General features: G+C 38.9%; 1 protein-coding gene across 1 annotated transcript in view; it reads right to left on the bottom strand.

The window, feature by feature from the left end:
- Positions 1-682: 682 nt before the first annotated feature.
- TTC26 (tetratricopeptide repeat domain 26) overlaps positions 683-23,817 on the bottom strand; it is a 112,692-nt gene continuing 89,557 nt past the window's right edge. The window contains exons 13-18 of the mRNA XM_037836061.1: positions 15,905-15,993; positions 15,605-15,688; positions 7,863-7,932; positions 6,887-6,993; positions 4,417-4,550; positions 683-2,976 (exon numbers count right to left, since the gene is read on the bottom strand). Coding sequence (XP_037691989.1) covers positions 2,865-2,976; positions 4,417-4,550; positions 6,887-6,993; positions 7,863-7,932; positions 15,605-15,688; positions 15,905-15,993 — 596 coding nt within the window. The 3' untranslated portion in view covers positions 683-2,864. The remainder of the gene's footprint in view (positions 2,977-4,416; positions 4,551-6,886; positions 6,994-7,862; positions 7,933-15,604; positions 15,689-15,904; positions 15,994-23,817) is intronic.

A 23,817-nucleotide genomic window follows, 5' to 3' on the forward strand; every position in this document is an offset into this window, starting at 1 on the left:
TTCTATGTACTTGGGTGTATGCTGCATGTGCTACACATGTGGCAAAAGCCTGGCCATCTTGCCAACTGCTGAATTTTGGGATTCATTCTGATTATTTCTCACAAGTAGGTGGAAGGTGTTCCACCTACAAGGATACGAACATCCCCATTGCCTTCTCTTAACTCTCAATACTTTGTTCCTCCCGATGACACTAATCCCATGTTCTTGTGGTTAGTTTTGTATAGTTCTGTTAGACTGAGTTCTTTAAAGGCCAGGACTATGCATTATTTATCTTTCACCCTTAGCTCCCGGCCTATGCTCAGGACACAATAAAACAAGAAATAGTTGGGAACTAGAATATGTGAAGTCAGGTCTCACAAGTTCCTGCTCTATTAGTTACTACATGTTTAATTATTTAGTTAACAAGTATTTGAGTGCTTTCTATGTTCCAGGTATTACACTAGGCACTGGTCAATGCAGGGCCTAGTAATTCAGCAAAGAGACAAATCTAATATGCTTTAGCAGGAATCAACAGTCTCTTAGTGGACAGGAATTCTTAGGGAACATCTACTTTCTTCTCCTGTAAAGAGTAACTGGTGGGGCCTGAAACTTTGGTATTCTCTTCACTCTGGAGCCAGGAAAGAAAGGGGAGAAAGGACAAGATGCAGGACTGTAACTCACTACATTCAACAGAATACCATAATAAGAACCAAATAATAAACTTTAATTTGAACATATTATAGTGGAATATAATAATTCTTTTGAAGTACAAAAATAACTGTAAGAGATACTTTTCTGTTTGCAAGTGATGTATTCTACAAACTATAAACAGTACATTGATGCTATGAACTGTACACATTATACTACATTTCTAAGCCTGGACCTTCCTCTCTCCCTAATATCGTCACACATAAGAAAAAACAGCCATGAGATACTACTGCATAATCTTGAGACCCTGTCAAGACATTTTATAAAACTATCCCAAAAAACAACAGAATTGTATGGTACTTCTCTTTAGACTAGTCTTTTGTTTTTTGGTTCAATCCTGTATTTTAAAAACTTTTTTAAAAGTCTAAAATTCTGGGAATAGCTATTTTTAGAATATGTTTTTGTCCAAAAGACAGGAAAATGTCAGGGAGAATCTAGAGTGTCACATTCAACAAAAGCTAATTTTAAAGTAAATTTTCACCAATGAAAAAGCTTTTCAAGTATAGTAAATTTGAAAATAATTCACTGGAAGACAAATTTTATTGCCAACAGCCACTGATGAGTTCCATCTCAGTCTTTTCCACTATTGTGTTTGTTAATATTTTAAGTGAGGTAAGTAAATTACAAGAATGATTCTAAAAACTATAGCAGGTTCTCTCAAGATTTGACTCTTCGTGTACCTTAGATACTGAGAACCAGTGATTTTTGAAAAAGTAGGAACAACATCATGAGGAAACAGAGGCTTTGACATATGAAAAGTGTTTTGTTTTCTAAAATTCAGTTAACAAGTAAGGCCAGCTTATTTTGATTTGTGCTCTAAACTGATTAGATCTGGGTCTAAGATAAACAATAGAAAAACTGGCCATATTCCTGAGTGCAAATGAAAGAACTGTCCAGAAGGCAAAGGCTATCTTCAGTGATTTCATCTCTTTTTGGCGGTTTTGACTCCTGCCATGTTCCCATCACCATTCAATACAACTGCTTCACCCACAGTGGAATGTTGGGAGCATAAGCAGAACACCTGGCACAGTGTCTATAGGAATTATTCTATTTTAGTGCTTCAAGGAATTATGGACTCTCTTCCATTTCTTTTCCCATCCATTCTCTGTTAGATAGGGATGGCTTTCTACTTTCCAAACCTATACCACTGGGTACTTTGAACTAATAGAAAAAAATAATTTGGTGTAGAAACAAAGGTAATATGCAGTTGTATAATGGGTTTATGTTGTGAGAGCTAAGAAATATGGGGCTGGTTTATGATTTAGGATAGAGTCTAGCCATTAGAAGATCCCTCAAAGGGCTCTACACAATTTGTATTCTATTGTCATTACATTAACAAATGGTCACAAATACATATATATAATCTCAGTAGCCCTACTTTCAAAAATGATGTTTATTCAGCAAGATACATCATTAAAAAACTTAACTTTTTGTTATCTAAAGCATATGGAGATATGACCAATGAGATTAGTATATTTTGTTTCCTGAATACCTTTAGAGGTACCATGCAGATTTTTTCATAGGACTCACCTTTTTAAAAACTGCAATACTCATCTTACTCCATTGTAACATGTTATTATCATAAAGAATCAAATTGTTGCAAGAGTAATTCCATAAACCTATTATCTATTAATGACTGGACAGTTTGATAAAAGATCTCACTGCCATTCTTAGAATCATATACTTAGTTACAGCCTCTGTTCTCCCAGGTTTCAGAGATGCATTAGTAAAACCTGTTTTACTGGAATTCCCTAGTAAAACAGGATAATGTGCAGAGATGGCTAAACAAAGGTTGACAGAATGATGGTGGCTCTTGAGCCTCAAAGATGTTTGTTATTGCAGCTAGGAGAAAATGCCATGAAATGCTAATATAAAAAAAGAAGTTATGCCGTTCTCATTAAAACAAGTAAGTTACACAAGAGTACTATGAGCATTTTTGGAAAAAAGGCACAAGGTAAGTCTCAAGTCTTATTGCTTGTGGATCATACAGGGGCTGCAGCATAGACCTTGGCATTTTGTTCAGCCAGGAGGCTAGAGCTAAGCAAGTCAGTCACTGACCTTGAGGCTTGAAGAGACTTCAATAAAATAGAGCTCTGCATCTTGCATTAAATATGTGGAAAAGGATTTCCAATTTTATGTCAAAATGGTGACTGGTTCCCTAGGACTCTGATGCTCTTTTAGACAGGTACTCTGTTTTCCTTGGCCCATTTCTTCATGATCCGGACGATGTACTCTACTTGGGTGTTACCAGTGCTTCTCAGTAAATGTAGCACTTCTCGAAGGGTCTCTCTGAAGACAAAATTTGAAAGGAAAAAGTGTTTCAATACAGAATGCAAATTAACAATAAACTCTTAACTTCTTAATATACTTCTAGTAGGGAATTTTTGGTAATAGACTTTTCCACTGAGCACTCATAAACCAATTATCCATGTCCTAGCCTCCTGTTCTTAGGGTGGCATAGTAAAATGGAAATTCTGCAAAGTCCTCACCAACCCAAGTTTTCCCTGTTTATTTACACTATCTCTATACATATTGTTAATTTATTTGCATTCTCTGATATGACATCAATATGCCCATTTCCATGCTTATTCTGCATGAGACAGCAGAAATCTAGAAGTTGAAAGAGTTGGGCTTAAATTCTAGTTCTGTCACTGACAAGTTACTTAAGCCATCTGGGTCTCAGATTTCTCATTTGTTTAAGGCAATGAGAATGTGAGTGTCACTATCACATTTGTAAAATTTTGCCAAGTCAGAGGAATGGCTAACTTCTTCAAGGGAAATAATATATTAAGAAATACAGAAGATGAGATTTAAGATCTAAGATTTGGCAAATGCCCAGTATTTACATTTAAGTAATTTAAATTAAATGCAAATTAATTAAAATTAAAACATTTTAAGCAATAAAACTTCCCTATAACCTTAGCAATCTGTAGGGAACAGCCTACTGGCCCTCTTCCCTTAGACTGCTGACATTTTCTACTCTTTTTTTCCCTCAAGCAACTGCTTTCACTTAACCAAAGTTCTTAATATTTTATTTTAATTATTCTTTTATTAATTTTTATTTATTCAGGCTTAGAAGTAGATATGAGGCAGGAAGTAATTTCTGACAGATTATTTACTTAAAAAATTATGATTATTCATACATCAACAACAAATACATTCCATAGTTATTTTTGGAAACCTCAATTTAGTTTTAAGTGTTCTAATATTTGTTACAAATGGAGCTATAAGCTACTTAATTTTATGTAATCTAATGTCTCAGTATTTCCTGGAATATAAGAAGGCAATAAAAAGAAGGAGAAGAAGAAGAAGAATTATCAACCTTATATGCTAATGGTCATATCCGCTCCATTCCTAATTCTTTCAGGCCTAAAATAAGACAAGAAGAAGCCTACAGATAAAGAAAGAGTAGAAGAGAGTGAAAAAGTCTTTATGTAAATGGAGATTTATTTGAAGCCAATTACACATCTTGCTCTTATAATTGAGAGTTATAGGTATACTCAATGTCTCCTGTACATATGATGTAGAATGACCTGATTCTACACAGTAAAAAAATTTCTGGAGGAAAATGACCAGATAAAATATTTAACACCTTAACATTTTATTTATCATTCTAAAACATCATTATAATTTTGAGATTTCAGAAGAAGATGTCATGTCAGAAAAAAATTATTTTCTCTCATAAACCAGAAAATGAATAGAGGTAGTATTTCTTGTCTGTTTACTTACTTGGGTTCTCTTCCAGCTAAGATCATCTGAAAAATGCCCACACAGGCACCCCTCTTGCCTTCCCAATACTCAGGGTTGGGATCCAACCTTTCTAGGACATCGAAAGCTTTGGCTGAATAGTAAAACTGGCCCATCTGAATAAAAGAAAGTATTGTGGTAATACTTGTAGCCAAAAGATTGCACAGAATGAAATTAAACATCAAGATGTTAAGACAGAATTGTATAAAACAACTGCACAGGTAAAAACAGATTCCAATCTCATACTAAAACAAGAAGAAGGAAAATCACAACTTTGAACACGTGTTCAAATTAAATCAGTTTACCTTCTATCATTCAGTTTCAACATGTTCTGTCATTTGTCATTTCTTCTAATTATATCCTTTTTTTCAATGTAATAAATTATTTATTAGGCCTTCCTGTATTCTTACAGAATTTTTCCTTTACCTTTCAAATTCAAAATGTGACCAGGTTGCATTTAGAACTTATTTTAATTAATTTTGCCTGACACTCTGGGACTTTTTTTTAAATGCAATTTTTTATTGAGATATATTCACATAACATACAGTCCTTCAAAGTGTACAATCAGTTGTTCATAATATCATCATATAGTTGTGCATTCATCACCACAATCAACTGTTGAACATTTTCATTACTCCAAAAAATAAAATAAAAATTAGAAGAAAAAAGAACATCCAAAACATTCCATCCCGTCCTCCCCCCATTGTTCATTTACTTTTGTTTCCACACTCATTCACTGTTTTTTTAACTTTATCATAAAATTAAAAAACACACAGTAAAAAAAAATTTTAAAACAAGACCAAAACAAAGGAATAAGAAAAAACAAATAATCTAAAATAACTAAAAGACAAACTTTGATGACTGTGATTTGAACTGAATATTTTTCAAGTCCCCTCCATACATTCTGTAGATGACTATCATTCATTTTATGCTAATTTAATCAGTTTCAACCTGAGAGGCTGGTCTTTTCTTGGCCTTGATATACACTTAACTCTCCCCTTTCTGAAAGAAAAAGACTCTCCCCCCATCAAAAAGCCCCCAAATCCTTCCCCTAACCTCATTTGCCCTTTCAAGTTAGTGCCACATTTCCCTCCTTATTCTCAGCCTCAAAAGACTGTGGTCAAGGTTACATTCATTGCATCCACTTTCTAATCCGATTCTGTTCTCTACCTTCTGGCTAAAAATGTTCTTTTAAAAACCCAAACTCAGCTGTCTTTTCAGCCCTCATTCAATTCCATCTCGTTGCTGATTTGACACTCTCATTCCTTGGCTTTTGATAAAACAGGAACCAGAAAAGCTTTTCATTTTCTCCTAGATGTTTTCTTTCCTCTTTGATCATCCTTTGTCTCTTTCACTGACTCTTCTATTTTTCTACTCCTTAATCATACTGGTGTCCCACATGGTTCCTCACTACATTTACTAGTTAATTTCAATTCCTTCCAGACTCTGCTGCTGCTACTACTACTACTATTACTGATTACTCTCGACTCTCTACGTCGCCAATCCCAACCTCTCACATGAACACCTGAGCTCCAGACTACACATGTATTTCCCACATGTATTATTTCCAACTGGGAGCTCCAAATATACTTGAACTAATTTCCTGTCTTTTATTGTTTTCTTTCCCTCTGTCTCTAACTGACTTAACAGCATTGTCATCCAACGAGTCATGTCAAACTATTTTCAAGTTTTCTGGGCTTGAAAACCTTTTCCACTGATGGTTTTTCACCTTTTTTTAATCATTCATTTTGAAATGAACTATTGTTGATTATTTTATCACTAGATTGATTCTCTTAACATGACATTTTCCTGTCTTTTGGACAGGATGAGATATTCTAAAAATAGGAATTCCCAGAATTTGAGGCTAATTCTTTAAAAAAAGCTTTTAATTTATGAGATTGAGCCCCAAATTCTTCCCTCTTCTTGGCTTTTCAACTATGCACACACACACACACACACTGCCATTTACTAAACCTGACTGCTTTTTTATTCTCTTTTTGTAGTTCCTTTATCTTTCTTGTCCACCATTTGCACCTTAATATTCTCCAAGGTTTCTTATTTCCTTCCTGAGTATTCTCACTTTTCTCAGGGCTTCAATTGCTACTTAAATGTTGATTACTCCCAATCTATGCCTTTAGATGTCAGGGGACATCTTTCTTGAGCTTCAGAACCAAATTTCCACCTACCAGATGAATATTTCTACCTGGGTGGTAATTAAAGATTCACTTTCTTTAGAAATCTAAAACCTCCTCCCTTTATATACATTTAAGCCTGAAATGTTGTCTATCTCTAATGTCAGTTTATTCATAGAGGATAACACTTCTGCTATCACTATGTGAACCACTTCTCCAAAGACTAAATTCAGTCTTTAGCACTCTTTCCCCTAATTTCAGCCAACAGCAGCAATGTGACACTGATCTTCAATTTTCCCTTTAGTCTCACTCAGACTCACTTTGTAGCAATCATTAGCAATGAGCTGTAAGAGGCTAAAGGACTCGCCAGAAGTTTCCATCTTGAGATAAAGTTCCCAGGCTAGCCTTGGTTTCTTATTCATGATATCTACAGAAAGAAAAAATGATTTATGCCTTTCAAATGTATAAGAAACATACTTCTGCATCATGCTATTCTATGGATTTGGTTCTATCATCCAAATAAATGATAAAATACAAAGCAATGGTAAAATACCTCTTACATGAAAACTTACAATGTTGGTATTAAACTGGTTCTTGATCAGAATTCTACATACTGAAACATGTAAGTTAGGATTCTACATAATTATGTCTTTTTAGATTGGGTTGATTTCCAGTAGCTCCCATTTTGCTTATTTGCTTGAAAGAGGACACTCATCATTCATTCAAACCTGGTCTTAAGTTTCAGCCTCTAAGAATATTTGATTGCCAAAAAATTTCCTGTGACCACAAAACCTTACTGAACATTTTAAATGAGTGGAATAAAGGAGAGAGGGAAAGAGGAAATGAGAGAGAAAGAGAAGGAGGTGGGAGGAAGAGAGAGAGAGAGAGAAACTGTAGGCTGTATAATGTATAAAAAATTATGTTTTTAACATTTTGCTATTTTTCAGGCCAACACCATAGCTAAAAGGTAAAATTAGCATAACAATATTATCTCACAAAGGACACTGCAAAATGAAACTCTGGAAACTTTAACAGGGCTAAAGGAAGAACTTAGCATCTTCCAGGACTACAAATCTTTAAGTGCTAGGTATGGTAGAAGTAATCCCAGGGCAAACATATAATGTGTGTACATGCCACTCTTTATGTGCAGCATTAATGCTTAATTTCAGTGTTCACTTATTTACAGAGCAAACTATGAAACAAAATGTAAAAACACTCAAAGTAATTTCCATCCAGAAAATTATTCAACAAAGAAAAAAGACGGGATTCCTCTTTAACATGTAAAAGAAGACTTACAGCACCGAGCTAACCAACTGAGATAAATGTAATCATTTTTCATCTTCTCACTTTGGATCAGGAGGAACACCTGTACAAAGAAAGAGGGAAGAAGGACAATAAACATGAAGATGCTTTTGAAATAAAATATCCATTATGAGCTTACCTATAAAGCTACAATAAATATAGACTTATAGACAGCTAAATTCTAAACAGGTTCAGAACAGTAACACATTATTTATCCAATATTACTGGAATATGAAGTATTCCAAACAAAATCACAGGCTTAGCATAGCCAACATGCAAACTCTGAAGGTGTTTGACTATCTTTGGTAAAACCTCTCTAAGTAACTTTTCTTGCATTTTAAAGCCTTGTAAAATTATAAAACCAATACATACTCTTGGCAAAAAATCCAAAGTAAAGGAAGGATATGAAGGCAATAAAACGTCCCCTCTTCATTGCCCAGCTCTGCCCAGCTCTAGCCCCATGAGGTAACCAATATTATATTTATAACCTTTAAGAATCTTTAATACATTTTCAAATGAACATTTTTTACACAAATGAAATTACAAATTTATCTTCTTAACTAGAGGTTACTGAGTATTATTTAACTTCTTACTGAATGAGAATTATCACTATGATTGTCCATTACTACACTGTGATATAATAGCACAATTTCTACTACTGCTCTTAAGATTTTATTCCTCCTTTCTTGTCAGTTGTTCCTTTCCATTACCTTCACCATATCAGGTATTTATTTTAAAATGTCTGTTTTCTCCATGCAGTAAGTTCCATGAAGTCAGGGATTACATCTGTCTTGTTCACGGTTATCCACAGTGCCAGCACATAGTAAATGCTTGATTTATTTAATAAATATATTTCTTCTTAGAATCAGATTTCAGGAGCAATCTTTAAACATGTATGGGATTAAGAAACCCAACAAACCAAGGTTAAGCTTTATATTTTATTAAGACTAAATCAATGCAGAACAAGTATTCAAGAGCTTAGCTTCCAGAATAATGTACTTGGCGTTAGAAGCAGACTTTTGTGATAGTAATATAGGATATACAGAGTCTTTTTTATACTTTCTTCTGGGATGAAGCTATTTTTCAAAGCTGAGGCTACTGAAAAGCAAAGTGTCAGAAATTAGAGAAGATAATGATGCATTCTACATGCTCACTGAGCCAGCTCTATACTTCTTTGCTATTATCAAAGAATAAATAAGATTTCCTCTACAGAAATCTTTTCAATAATTCCATGAATACACTTTCTAATATGCATGTGAAACTACTTTAATGAAAATATCACAAATAATGCAAACATTTCCTTAAATTGTAAGCTTCGTTATGATAGGGAGTCCATTAGAGACTATGGGAAAATGCTTTGATAATATCAGAGTATAGAAACTAATATTACTCCTATGTTAACTTTGTAAGTTGTTCAGAAGTACCTGAGAATGATAAAAGGTTTTCAGTTTTCATACATAAACATTTATTTTTATGCATTGTAATACACTTTTATAGGTCTGAATAGCTGTCATGAGCAATATTCTTTTTAAATTGCTTTTACAAAATACTGAGAATATACAAAAGGGTACAGACAAGAATAAGGAATAAAGAGTAAGAAGCAGTGAATGAATGTGTACCTGGCACTAAATTTAAGAAAAGGACTTTACCATTACCTTTGAAATCTTTGGTATGTTCCTTCCTAATGCCATCACATTTATTGCCCCTTTCAAAAATAATCATCTGATTGCATATTATATTTCCTTTTCTTCTTTATAGTTTACCGTATTTGCATACTAAACAATACTCTTTAATTTTGCATGAATTTGAACTTTAAATGAATAAATCAAAATATAGGTTTTCTTCTGCAACTTTTGTCCAGTCAACACTATGTTATTGAGATTTAATGACTGATTTACTTATGTACTCCTTCAACAAAATTTAATTGAATTACTGTTATGTGCTAGGCATTTGGGATATATTGTAACTGAGAAGTTAGGATTTAAGGGATGATTATGATTACTGAATCATTATATAGATCTTACTTTTTTACTTTCTGGGATATTACAGTAGACAAGGAAATACCTGAAATCTCTGAATTGTAATCCAGCTGCCTGGATCTCTGATAATGATTGTATAGCCTTTATTTTGAGCCCTTGTGATTGTAAAAACCTTGTGACTGGAGGAAGGGAAAGATGGCGGCATAGAGAGGAGTGGAATTTAGTCAGTCCCCTGGAACAATAAACAACAAGGAACAACTAGTAAATAATTTGGAATAACCGCTGGGGGACAACCGTGACTGCCAAGCATTGTACACCAGCCTGGATTGGGAGGAATGCCTCAGATCGCAGCATAGAATCTGTAAGTAAAAGCTGCAGAACCGCACCGAGAGCTCCTTCCCCCATGTCAGGCTGAGCTCAAAACCTCGCTGTGGTAGAAACCAGTAGCACTCTCTGAGCCAGCAAATATAGCTCAGCTGAGCTCCAACTGGGGTTTTAATTAATAAACGTGGACTGCTGAATACAAGCTACAAACCCCCTACAAGCAGACAGAGGCTTTTAGTGATGACTGACCTTAAAGAGCCGGAGGACTCCTCTGTCCTGGGAGAGGGAGCCCAGAAGACCGGGTGTTACCTCTGGCCGACAAGTGAAACTGGGGGGCCGTGTACTGGCTCCAAAATGGGGCTTTCTGTTCCTTTTTCTCTCTCTCAGCCTGAGGGGCTCAGAAGAGAGAGCCACAGCTATTTTCAGCTTGCAGCACTCTGACCCAGACAGGGATGGAGATAACAGAGTCAGACAGACTATTCAATGTAGATGATAATTCCATAGGGGCTGTATCTTTCCTAAGAGGAAGGAGGTGGGGCCCAGCTTTCCCTTCAGAACCAGACCCCAGAGCCTGGGAAAAACAGCCAAAACAGAAACTAAGGAGGCTACAACTCCTTACACCAGTCGGGAGCGACAGGCTGACAGGCACCACTGGCTGGGCAGATTAGGAAAAGCACAGCAACTGGAAACCTCACAGGAAAGTCTGTCATTCCTCTAAGATACACCCCGAATATAACCCCATTCTGAGACCTGAACCCGTTCTGGTCTGGGAAAATCTGACTGGGGTAACCAAGGAAACCAGATGCCTAGACAACAGAAAACTACAATATATACTAGGAAAAACGAAGATATGGCCGAGTCAAAGGAACAAACTTACACCTCAGTCAAGATACAGTTGAGATATTGTTTCACTTTAATGAAACAATCTAGTAAAGATTTTCAAAGAAAGCATGCTAAATCAAATAAAAAACCAAATCGATGAGTTCAAGGATGTTAAAACAAAAGAGACGAAGGCTATAAAGAAAACACTGGGTGAACATAAGGTAGAAATCGAAAGTCTGAAAAAACAACTGGCAGAATCTATGGAAATGAAAGGCACAACACAAGAGATGAAAAACACAATGGAGACATACAACAGCAGATCTCAAAAGGCAGAAGAAAACACTCAGGAACTGGAGAACAAGACACCTGAAATCCTACACACAAAAGAACAGACAGGGAAAAGAAAGGCATAATATGAGCAATGTCTCAGGGAAATAAATGATAACATGAAGCACATGAATGTACATGTCATGGGTGTCCCAGAAGGAGAAGGGAAAAGGGGCAGAAACAATAACAGAGGAAATAATCAATGAAAATTTCCCATCTCTTATGAAAGACATAAACTTGCAGATCCAAGAAGCGCAGCATACCACAAACAGAAAAGATCTGAAGAGACCAATGTCAAGACACTTAATAATCAAATTATCAAGCATCAAAGACAAAGAGAGAATCCTAAAAGCAGAAAGAGAAAAGCGATCCATCACATACAAAGGAAGCTTGGTAAGACTATGCGTGGATTTCTCAGTAGAAACCATGGAGGCAAGAAGTAAGTGGTGTGATATATTTAAGATACTGAAAGAAAAACTGCCAACCAAGAATCCTATATCCAGCAAAACTATCCTTTGAATATGAAGGAGAGTTTAAAATATTCTCTGACAAACAGACAATGAGAGAGTTTGTGAACAAGATACCTGTGCTACAGGAAATACTAAAGGGAGCACTACAGACTCATAGGAGAAGACAGGAGTGAGAGGTTTGGAACACAATTTTAGATGATGGTAGCACAACAATGTAAGTACACTGAACAAAGATGACTGTGAGTATGGTTGAAAGAGGAAGGTTAGGAGCACGTGGGACACCACAAGGAAAGAGGAAAGATAGAGACTGGGACTGTATATCTCAGTGAAACCTAGAGTGTTCAACAATTGTGATAAAATGTACAAATATGTTTTTACATGAGGGAGAACAAACGAATGTCAACTTTGCAAGATGTTAAAAATAGGGTGGTGTTCTAGTTTGCCAATGCTGCTGGAATACAAAACACCAGAAATGGATCAGCTTTTATAAAGGGAGGTTTATTTGGTTACACAGTTACAGTCTTAAGGCCATCAAGTGTCCAAGGCAACACATCAACAATCGGGTACCTTCACTGGAGAATGGCCAATGGTGTCCGGAAAACCCCTGTTAGCTGAGGAAGGCATGTGGCTGGCATCTGCTCCAGAGTTCTGATTTCAAAATGGCTTTCTCCCAGGGCGTTCCTCCCTAGGCTTCAGCTCCTCAAAAATGTCACTCTTAGTTGCTCTTGGGACGTTTGTTCCCTCTTAGCTTCTCTGGAGCAAAAGTCTGCTATCAAAGGCCGTCTCCAAAATGTCTCTGTAACCTGAAGCTCCTCTCTCAGCTCCTGTGCTTTCTTCAAAGTGTCCCTCTTGGCTGTAGCAAGCTTGCTCCTTCTGTCTGAGCTTATATAGTGCTCCAGTAATTTAATTCAGACCCACCCTGAATGGGTGGGGCAACACCTCCATGGAAATTATCCAACCAAAATTCTTGTCCACAGTTGATTGAATCACATCTTCATGGAAACACCCAAATGATTCCAAAATCTAATCAACACTAATATGTCTGCCCACACAAGATTGCATCAAAGATAATGGCATTTTGGGGGACATAATACACTGAACTGGCACAGGTGGTATTGGGGAAATAAATACAATCATTGCAAACTAGAGACTATAGTTAACAGAAACTTTGTATTATGCTTTCTTTAATGTCACAAAGGCAATACACCAAAGCTAAATGCCTATAAGTGGGGGACATAAGGGAGGGTATGGGACCTTGGCATTGGTGACATTGTCCGACTCTTTTATTCTACTTCAGTTTAATTCTGTCTTTCCTTTCATTGCTTTTTAGCTGTCATGTTTTTTAAAAAATTTCTTTTGTCTCTCTACCTTCTTTGACTCTTCCTCCTTCTTTGTGGAAGAAATGGCGACGTCCTTATACAGATAGTAGTGATGGTGGTGAATACATAAATATGTAACTACACAGGGAACCATCGATTATTTAGGACAGAAAGCATGGTGGGTGAACAAAACCATCATAAAAAAAAGGGTTGATGAAGAAACGTTGAGAGCACTACATTGAGTGAAATAAGTCAGACACATTGGGACAAATATTGCATGATCTCACTGATATAAACTAATTATAATATGTAAACACATAAACATGCTCAACAACATTAGCCATTAGGGAAATGCAAATCAAAACCACAATGAGATACCATTTCACACCCACTATAATGGTTCCTATTAAAAAAAAACAGAAAATTACAAGTGTAGGAAAGGATGTGGAGAAACAGGAACACTCACTCACTGCTGGTGGGAATGTAAAATAGTGCAGCCACTGTGGAAGACAGTTTGACAGTTCCTCAGAAAACTAAGTATAAAATTACCCTATGACCTGGCAATCCCACTTCTAGGTATATACCCAGAAAAAGTGAAAGCAGGGATGTGAACAGATATTTGCACACCAATGTTCACAGTGGCATTATTCACAATTGTCAAAAGATAGAAACAACTCAAGTATCCATCAACTGATGAATGGAAAAGCAAAATGTAGTATATACATACAATGGCATATTATTCAGCCATAAATAGGAACTGAAGTTCTGATACATATGACAACATGGATGAACCTTGAAGACATTATGTCAAGTGACCTAAGCCAGACACAAAAGGACAAATATTGAATGAGCTCACTGATATGAAACAATTAAAAAGGAAAACTCACCGACTCAAAATCTAGAGTATAGTTACTAGGGACTGGGCTACTGGTAGGGAATGGGGATTTAATGCTTAAATTGTATAGAGTTTCTACTTGGGTTGATTGTACAATTTTGGTATTGGATGGTGGTGATGGTAGGACAACATCGTGAAAGTAACAGCAATGAATTGTATTTGTGAATGTGATTAAAGGGGGACATTCTAGTTTGTATAAATGTTACTAGAATAAAAATTTTTTAAAAACCCATAGGACTGTTCAACACAGTGAACCCTGTCAAAAATGATGGACTACAGTTAATAGTACAATTATAAAAATATTCTTTCATGAATTGTAACAAATGTACCACACTAACGCAAAGTGTTAATAACAGGGTGGTATATGGGAACTCTGTATTTTACATGTTTTATGCATGATGTTTCTGTAAACCTATAACTTCCCTAAAAAAATAAAAAGGAAAATAATAGGTACGAGCAAGGATTCAGAAAAACAAGAACCTTAGTACATTGTTGGTGGTAATATAAAATGATGCAGCTGCTTTGGAAAACTGTTTGGTGGTCCTTCAAAACTTTAACATATAATGACCATGTGACCTAGCAATGCTACTTTTAGGTATACACCAGGGACTTGGCAGATATTTATACACCAACGTTCACAGCAGCATTATTCACAAAGCCAAAAGGTGCAAGCAAACCACATGTCCATTAGCAAATGAATAGATAAACAAAATGTGGTGTATACATACCATGGAATATTACTCAGCCTGAAAAAAGAATGGAGTTCTGATACATGCTATAACATGCATGATCCTTGAAGACATCATGCTGAGTAAATAAGCCAGACACAAAAGGATAAATATTGTAAGATTCCCCTTACATGCAACAGCTAGAATATGCAAATTTATACAGACAGAATGTTGACCACAGGTTATTGGTGTGTGGAGGGACGGGAGAATGGGGAGTTGATACATAATGGGTTCAGGTTTTCTGCTTGTGTTGATGGGAGAGTTCTGGCAATGGGTGCTGGAGAGGTAGCACAACACTGTGAATGTGATTAATTGCACTGAGTGATATGCTTGAAAGTGGCTGAGATGGGTATATATTTTTTCACAATTTTAAAAAAGAGACTGATACTAAAGAGACAATAACAACTAAATGCAACACATGATCCTGGAATGGATCTAACAATGAAGGTGAAAAGGTCCAGAAGTACATTACTGGGACTTATGAAAAAACTGGAATATAGACTATAAGCTTTATATCAATGTTAAATTTCTTAAACTTGATAACTCTATTTATGGTGGTTACATAAGTGAATATTCTTGTTCTTAGGAAATACACATGGAAATATTAAGTGTTCAAGGAGCATGAAGTATACAACCTACTCTCAAATATTTAGAAAATAGATGAAGAGAGAGTTAGGTAGACAGATTGACAGATGGATAAATAGAATGATATGGCAAATGTGACAAAAGGTTAAAAGTTAGTGGATCTGGGTATCTGGGTGGGGGTATGTTGGAATTCTTTGTATGGGTTTTTATTTTTGAAACTGTCCTCTAAGTTTGAAATTATTTCAAAATAAGAAAAATTATTACAGAAAAAAAAAATAAGTACCTACCTCTTCACCTTCACTAGTATTGCCTGTTGCTGCTTTGGCTTGTGCATAATTAAAGTTAAAGATGTCATCATTATAGAAGTAACTCTGAAAAACAGCCCAAGAACAGGTTATATTGAGTAAGAATATGTAAAATATAAAAATATCAGTTAAACCAGGTAAACATAAAAAGTCTTAAGTAATTAGCTGATGTCAGTAATGCCACCACATAAAAAGACCAGCTCTCCAAACCTATTATCTTCTTTGACACATTATATAGTATTTCACATACCAAGTCATTTATAAAAACTTCTAAATACTAACCTTAAATGAGTTGAGGTAAATCAAGACATCATCAAATTGCTTAAGTAGGAAGAAGCAGGAAGCCATGCACTGCCTCCCTGGTATTGTGTCTGAATGGAGAGGAAAAAGAAACCACATATACTCATGGAACTAAAAGTTTTCTGTAGCTGAAAGAATTATTTTATAACTTAGAGATAGGAATATTTTCTGAGACACCTTTCCAGATTTTGAAATGATAGATTCTGTTCAGTGGACCAAAACCTAGCAAAATGGATGTCAGGGTACTTGAGACTGACCAGTAATCTCTCTGGGGGTTAACTCCCAAGAGTCCAAGAGGAACAAATGCCCTGTAGGTATACAGGCAACAGTATTGGCCAGATTCAATTAATGTGACCTGGTTTCTATCATCAACTGCCTAGGACAACCCAGCACTTCTGATCTCAAAGGCAGAAGTAATTTGCCATGGAACCACCTGAACGCTGATACAACTTTTTGTCTGATATCAGATTTCTATTTGAGGCAGCAGAGGATTACTTTAATTCACACCCTTGCTACTGGCACTCCCAATCCCCTTTGCCCTGTTCAATTTTTTTTCCATAGCACTTAACACAGTCTGATAAACTGTATACTTCTTTATTTATTATGCTTATTGTCAGTCTGTCCCCACCAGATTGTAAGTTATTCAAAGTTAGGGGGTTTTTGATTGTAAACGATTCACTGATGTATCCCCACCTCCTGAATAAATTTTGATGCATGAATGAATGAATTCAATAAATGGTGTTAGCTAAACATTTGAAAGAAAATGAATATCCAGAGGTTATAAAAATATTTAATAACAAGTTTAGCATGAACAATGATTAATGAGAACAGTTATCAGCCATAGACAATACTACAGGCAGCCATAATAGCGCAGACTGGCTGATTACCGTCCTTTTTAGAGCCCTTTTTCAAAGCTTATGCTGAATATTGACTGATAATATCAAGGTTTTAATAAAAATGGAAGATAGTGGATTAGGAGAGACAGAGCAAAATTCTCCTCCATGAGAAACACTAGATAAAGGACAGAAAGTGCTCCAGAACAGTGGTTTCAGGGTTCCACCAGCTGGGCAGGGACTTCTACACCCATAGTGGCTGTGTACTGGAGAAACTGAGAGGCTGCGTTCGGAGAATGGTGAGTGTTCAGCCCAGAAAGCCGCCAGAGAACAGGCAGCTAGAGCCACAGTTGAGTGCGGCGGGGAGTACCCTTTCATGCCCTAGGCACCCTCTTGAGTACCTGGTGTGGGTGATAACCCTTCACAGACCTAAAGTCAAGAGCCCCTGTGCCAGGGAATAGCCTTTGTAGCAGGCAGATGATAGTGGAAGGGGCTAGTTTCCACGTCCTGAGTAGCCATCTTTGCAGCTGGCTGGGAGACACCCCTTCATAGTGCTGCGGCCGAGACCTTCCTTGAGGGAGCCTGGGATTTGGTGGGCCTGTGACAGAGCCCACTCTTCCTCCATGGAAGCACACAGTGTGCACAGCCTAGGAGCAGTGGTGCTGCATGGAAGTGCCAGGAGCCCTCCCCCAATCCCAGGGATTCATGGGCCCATGGCAGAGAGGGACAGTGAGGAATCTGAGCTGGAGGGTGATATGTGCAGGTCTACATCCCCAGGGTACTCCACCCGGAGCCCTGGAACAGCTGGAACCACTGTGTCCTGAAGTGGACTCCCTGCCAAAATGCACAGGGCATGCCCTCCACCCATAGGGCTGGCGGTCCCCACTGCACACAGAAAATTGATGCACTGATTGGACCTCCACATGGTTTGGGCCCCTACTCAGTGCAAAGATGAAGTTGGGGAGAACTGGATTCAGTTTAAGAGTTGGCTTGGGAGCACCATCTGCTGGTAGGTCAGGGACAGTGCACTCCACCAAGCTGTAGCTCTGTCAAATTATAGATAAATTTTCAAATAAGCCTGCATATCCTAAAACAACCCTATCGAGATAAGCAAATGCCAAGAGGCTAAAAACAACAGAAAATTATAAAGCATATGAAGAAACCAGAAGATACGATAACCTAAATGCCCAAATTAAAAAACCAGAGAAGACACAGAACTTGGAGCAATTAATCAAAGAAGTACTCACAAACATCAATATCATGGCTCAGGATATAAATGGCATGAAGAAGACCCTAGAAGAGCATAAAGAAGAATTTGCAAGAGTAAATAAAAAAATAATGGATCTTATAGAAATAAAAGATACTGCTGACCAAATTAAAAAGATTCTTGAGACACATAACATTGCATTTGAAGAAGGAGAGGAATGAATTAGCAAACTCAAAGATAGTGTGATGGAAAATGAAAGCACAAAAGAATGAATGGTGAAAAAAATTGAAAAAATTTGAAACGGATCTCAGGGAAATGATGGAAAACATGAAGCTCGCAAATATAAGAATCACTGGTGTTCCAGAAGGGGAAGAGGAGGGTAAAGGAATAGGAAGAGTATTCAAAGAAATTGTTGGGGAAAATTGCCCAACCCTGCTAAACCATATACATATGCAAATAAAAGACACCCAACAAACTCAAAATAGAATAAATCCAAATAAACCCACTCTGAGATATATTCTGATCAGACTGTCAAATGCTGAAGAGAAGGAGAAAGTTTTAAAATCAGCAAGAGAGACCATATTCACCACATACAAGAAAAACAACATAAGACTAAGTAGTGACTACTCAGGGAGCACCAGGGAGGCGAGAAGGCAGTGGTATGACATAATTTAAAATTCTGAAAGAGAAAAATTGCTAGCCAAGAATTCTTTACCCAGCAAAGCTCTCCTTCAAAATTGAGGAAGAGCTTAAAATTTTCACAGACAAACAAATGCTGAGAGAATTTGCTAACAAGAGATCTGCCCTACAAGAAATACTAAAGGGAGCTCTACTGGCTGAGAAAAAAAAGAAAGAAGAAAGAGGTCTGGAGAAGGGCACGGACCTGAAGCGTTTCAGTAAAGGGTACCTTAGAGGAAATAAAGAGAGAGGGGGGAGAAATAAATCTGACAAATAAAAACCAAAGGATAAGATGGCTGATTCAATAATTGCCTTCACAGTAAAAACACTGAATGTAAATGGATTAAACTCTCCAAGTAAAATATATAGATTTGCAGAATGGATTACAAAATATGAACCATCAATATGTTGCTTACAAGAGACTCATCTTAGACCCAGCCACCCAAAAAAATTCAAAGTGAAAGGCTGGGAAAAAAATATTCCATGCAAGCTACAGCCCAAAGAAAGCAGGGGTAGCAATATTAATTTCAGATAAAAGAGAATTTAAATGCAAGAATGTCATATGAGACAAAGAAGGACATTATATAATAATAAAAGAGACGATTCATCAAGAAGAAATAACAACCATAAATGTTTATGCACCCAGTCAAGGTGCTCCAAAGTACATGAGACAAACATTGTCAAAACTGAAGGAAGCAATAGATGTTTTCACAATAATTGTGGGACACTTCAATACATCACTATCTCCTATAGATAGATCAACCAGACAGAGGACCAATAAGGAAACAGAATCTAAACAATGTGATAAATGAATTAGCCTTAACAGACATATAGAGCATTACATCCCAAATCACCAGGATATACATTCTTCTCTAGTGCTCATGGAACTTTCTCCAAAACAGATCATATGCTGGGGCATAAAACAAGCCTCAATAAATTTGAAAAAACGGAAATTATTCAAAGCACATTCTCTGATCAGAGTGGAATAAAACTAGAAGTCAATAACCTTCAAAGATCTAGAACATTCACAAATATCTGGAGGTTAAACAAAACACTTCTTAACAATCAGTGGGTCTAAGAAGAAATTGCAAGAGAAATTGCTAAATATCTATAGACGAATGAAAACAAGGACACAGCATATCAAAACTTATAGGATGCAGCAAAGGCAGTATTGAGGGGGAAATTTATAGCTCTAAATGCATGCATTAAAAAGGAAGAAAAAGCTAAAATCAAAGAACTAATGGAAGAACTGAAGAAGCTAGAAAATGACCAGCAAACTAATCCTGAAGCAAACAGAGAAAAGAACTAAGAAGGATTAAAGCAATAAATTATATGGAGAACAACAAAAAAAATTAGAGAGAACAAATAAAATGAAAAGTTGGTTCGTTGAGAAGATCAACAAGATTGACAAGCCCTTAGCTAGACTGACAGAGTCGAAAAGAGAGAAGACCCAAATAAACAAAATAATAAATGAGGGAGGGGACATTTCTGTGGATCCCAAAGAAATCTGAAAAATCCTAAGAGTATACTATGAACAACTGTATGCCAACAACCTAGATAATTCAGAGGAAATGGATAATTTCCTGCAAACACATGAACAACCTAGACTGACTAGAGAATATATAGAAGACCTCAACAAAACATTCACAAGCAAAGAGATCCAATCAGTCATCAAAAAGCTTCCTACAAATAAAAGCCTAGGGCCAGATGGCTTCACAGGGGAATTCTACCAAATTTTTCAAAAAGAACTGACACCATTCCTACTTATACTCTTTAAAAAATTGAAGAAAATGGAACACTACTGTGGAAAGCCGCCTCCCGAATCGGGCCTAGCGTATGCGCTGCAGCCTGCTCTAGAGTTACCCCCGCCCATCGAGTGAGCCAAGATGGCGCCCGCATCCTGTTTCCGCATAGTGACGCATGTATCCGCCACCCGCTCCTACCAATCGAAATCCTGTATACGCGATACTAGCCTAGAAGCTTATTGGTTGTTAATTGTGTATAAAAGGTCTTACCCGGACGGGGTAGGGTGAGACAGCCCACAAGGAGCCGTGCCTGACGGCCACATCGAGGCTGCTCTCCCACGAGGCGCCGTGCCCCGTGTGGGAACCAGTAACACAGAATGTTCATCTAGCTGTAGTAAAGGGCTTGCTTTCACAACTGCCGTGTGGTTCGAGTCGTGATTCATGACCAGGTTAGTTCGCGCAGTCTGCATCTCTCTCTCTCCTTCCCTGTTTCCCCTCGCCGGCCGGGAACCGGGGACCGAGCGGGGCAGCGCCGGACAAGTGGTGGCCCGTACGGGGAAGCTCCTCCTCCTGCCTCGCTCTCGACGGTCCCTCTGTGAGGAGAGCAGCGCTGCGCGTCGAGCTTACGGCGGACTTCCCGCGCCTGATCAACGCGAGAAGGTGAGTGCGTCTTATTACATGATAGTTAGGGCCCGTGGGTTTTCAGGTGACCCCGGGGGACTCGGAAGAGCTCTCCGAGTGACTGAAGTATAGTGCCGACTGCAATCATGGGGCAGTCCGGAAGTTCACCTCTCTTAGCTCCCTTAAAGAACCTTTTGAAACAACGGGGTATCTCGGTCAGGAAAAGCTCCCTTCAGCGTTTTCTTGATGATGTTGATACTTTTGCCCCTTGGTTTGCCTGCACCGGCAGCCTTAGCCTACCCTCTTGGATGAAGCTCGGTCGCGACATAGACCGAGCGCGCCAGATGGGCGTGTGTATGGACCCGATTCTAGTACCCATATGGGAGACCGTCCGTGCGGTCCTTGAACTAGAATCGGCTACCGGCCTAAGCCCGTCCTCTGTCTTGCAAGAAGCACGGTGCGCGCTCCAAGAAACCCAGTCAGTTTCGTCAGCGGACGGCTCCTGTAAGGGCAAACCGCCGGAGTCCAGTGACTCTGACTCAGAGTCAGATAGCGATACTGACGAGAAGGCGGAAGCATCCCCGCTAATTGAGTGGGAGGAGCCTCCCGCCACACCCGTGCGGCCTTCCGCCCCGCCAGTGTCTACCGCTGTACCCCCAGGGACACCCCAGCTCCCAACTGACGCCTTGGGCGGTCCCACCAAAGGACCTTGCCGAGAGCTCCCTCTAGTGGCCATGCCCAGTAAATGTAATTATCCTTTGCTGCCAGACCCGGAAACCCCGATGGGTCGGTCAGGGGAGGGGCAACCTTTGCCGTACCCCCCGCCCGAGTATACAGGCCCTCAGGACCCTTTGCCATTAGGTAGTGGTGGGAGACATTTCTGGAGATGGAACCCTTTCACAACATTCGCCCCTTCCACGTCACCGTGGAACACCCCTATATTCGTAATAAAAAAGAAATCTGGTAAATGGAGACTGCTACATGATCTAAGAGCTATTAACGATTGCATGGAGCCTTTAGGGCCCGTTCAGATGGGACTGCCCCTCCTCTCGGCATTACCGGAGCACTGGTCGATTTTCATCATAGATCTGAAAGATTGCTTCTTTTCTATTCCGCTCCACCCTGAAGACACCCCTAAGTTTGCCTTTACTGTGCCCTCTAGTAATCAAGAGGAGCCCTGTCAACGCTTTGAATGGACAGTCCTGCCCCAAGGCATGGCTAATAGTCCTACCATGTGCCAGCTGTATGTCGCTGCGAAGCTAGCTAGCACTCGGCAGCAGTTCCCTCAAGTGAAAATCATCCATTATATGGATGACATTCTCTTAGCCCATAGAGACACAGATCTTCTTAAAACAGTTTTGTCACATTTAGTCCTTAGTCTTAGAGAAGCTAACCTAGAGATTGCCCCTGAAAAAATCCAAATGACTGACATTACCACTTTCCTGGGGGCGAAAGTCGCACCCACTCATGTTTCCCCCCAAAAGGTGTCTCTCAGGCTAGACAATATACACACTCTCAATGATCTACAAAAACTCATGGGGGATATCAATTGGATCCGTCCATACCTAAAAATACCCAATGTCAAACTAACACCTTTGTTCGACCTGTTGAAGGGGGATTCTAATATAAACTCACCTCGAAGCTTCACTCCAGAGGCAAGGCGAGCACTATGCCAGGTGGAACAGGCGCTCAGTGGCGCTGCATTGAAGAGAATAGACCCTGATGAGCCTTTTGAAGCCTGCGTGCTGCCGACAGAATTACAGCCCACTGCGGTACTGTGGCAGCGGGGGCCGCTGCTCTGGGTCCACCCTGGAGTTTCCCCCAAAAAAGTCCTAGAGCACTATCCTACAGCGGTTGCAGACTTGGCCCTAGAATGCATTAAAAGGGCTGTGCAGCATTTCGGTCAGCAGCCCAAAAATCTCAGGGTGCCTTATTCTTCCCAGCAGCTTGAGATACTCACCGGATGCATAGATCAATGGGCCATTCTCCGGTGTACATTTCTTGGTCCCATTAACAATCAGTTCCCTAAGGCTCCTCTCTTGCAGTTTGTCACCCGGCACCCAGTGATTTTTCCCAAAGTAACCTCTCCTAGGCCACTAGCAGGCGCCCCCACCGTATACACGGACGGCTCCAGCTCTGGAACAGGGGCGTATTGTGTGGAGGGGGACACTCCTAAAACAGTGCTCTTCCAACCACAAAAGCCTCAATGGGTAGAACTGCAGGTTATCATTGCAGTCCTGGAAAGCCTTTCCGAGCCCTTAAATGTCGTCTCGGATTCTGCTTATGTTGTGAACTCTGTACAAATTTTAGAAACGGTGGGCATTGTTAAACATTCCTCTACAGTAAGGACGTTCTTTGCCAAACTACAGGAGGTTATATGGACCAGGCAACACCCTTTTTACATAACCCATATTAGAGCCAACACAGGTTTGCCTGGCCCTATGGCCCAGGGGAACCATAGCGCAGATGTAGCCACTCGACAGCTGCACATCTTTCCGACGCTGGTACCGTATCAACAAGCCCGAGAATTCCATGCCAAGTTTCACATCAATGCAGGTACCCTAGCTAAGCGGTTCAGCATACCACGTGCAGCTGCTCGAGATATTGTCCGAGCCTGCAACAATTGTGCAGAGCAGAGAGCAGTCCCCTCGGTTGGGGTCAACCCTAGGGGTCTCACCCCAGGGGATACTTGGCAGATGGATGTCACTCATCATTCAGAGTATGGTAAGATCAAGTACTTACATGTGTCGGTGGACACATGCTCCCAAGTTTTATTTGCCTCTGCTGAACCAGGAGAAAGAGTCTCCCACG

Source organism: Choloepus didactylus, chromosome 5 (assembly GCF_015220235.1).
Source record: "Choloepus didactylus isolate mChoDid1 chromosome 5, mChoDid1.pri, whole genome shotgun sequence".
In the NCBI taxonomy this organism is placed as follows: domain Eukaryota; kingdom Metazoa; phylum Chordata; class Mammalia; order Pilosa; family Megalonychidae; genus Choloepus; species Choloepus didactylus.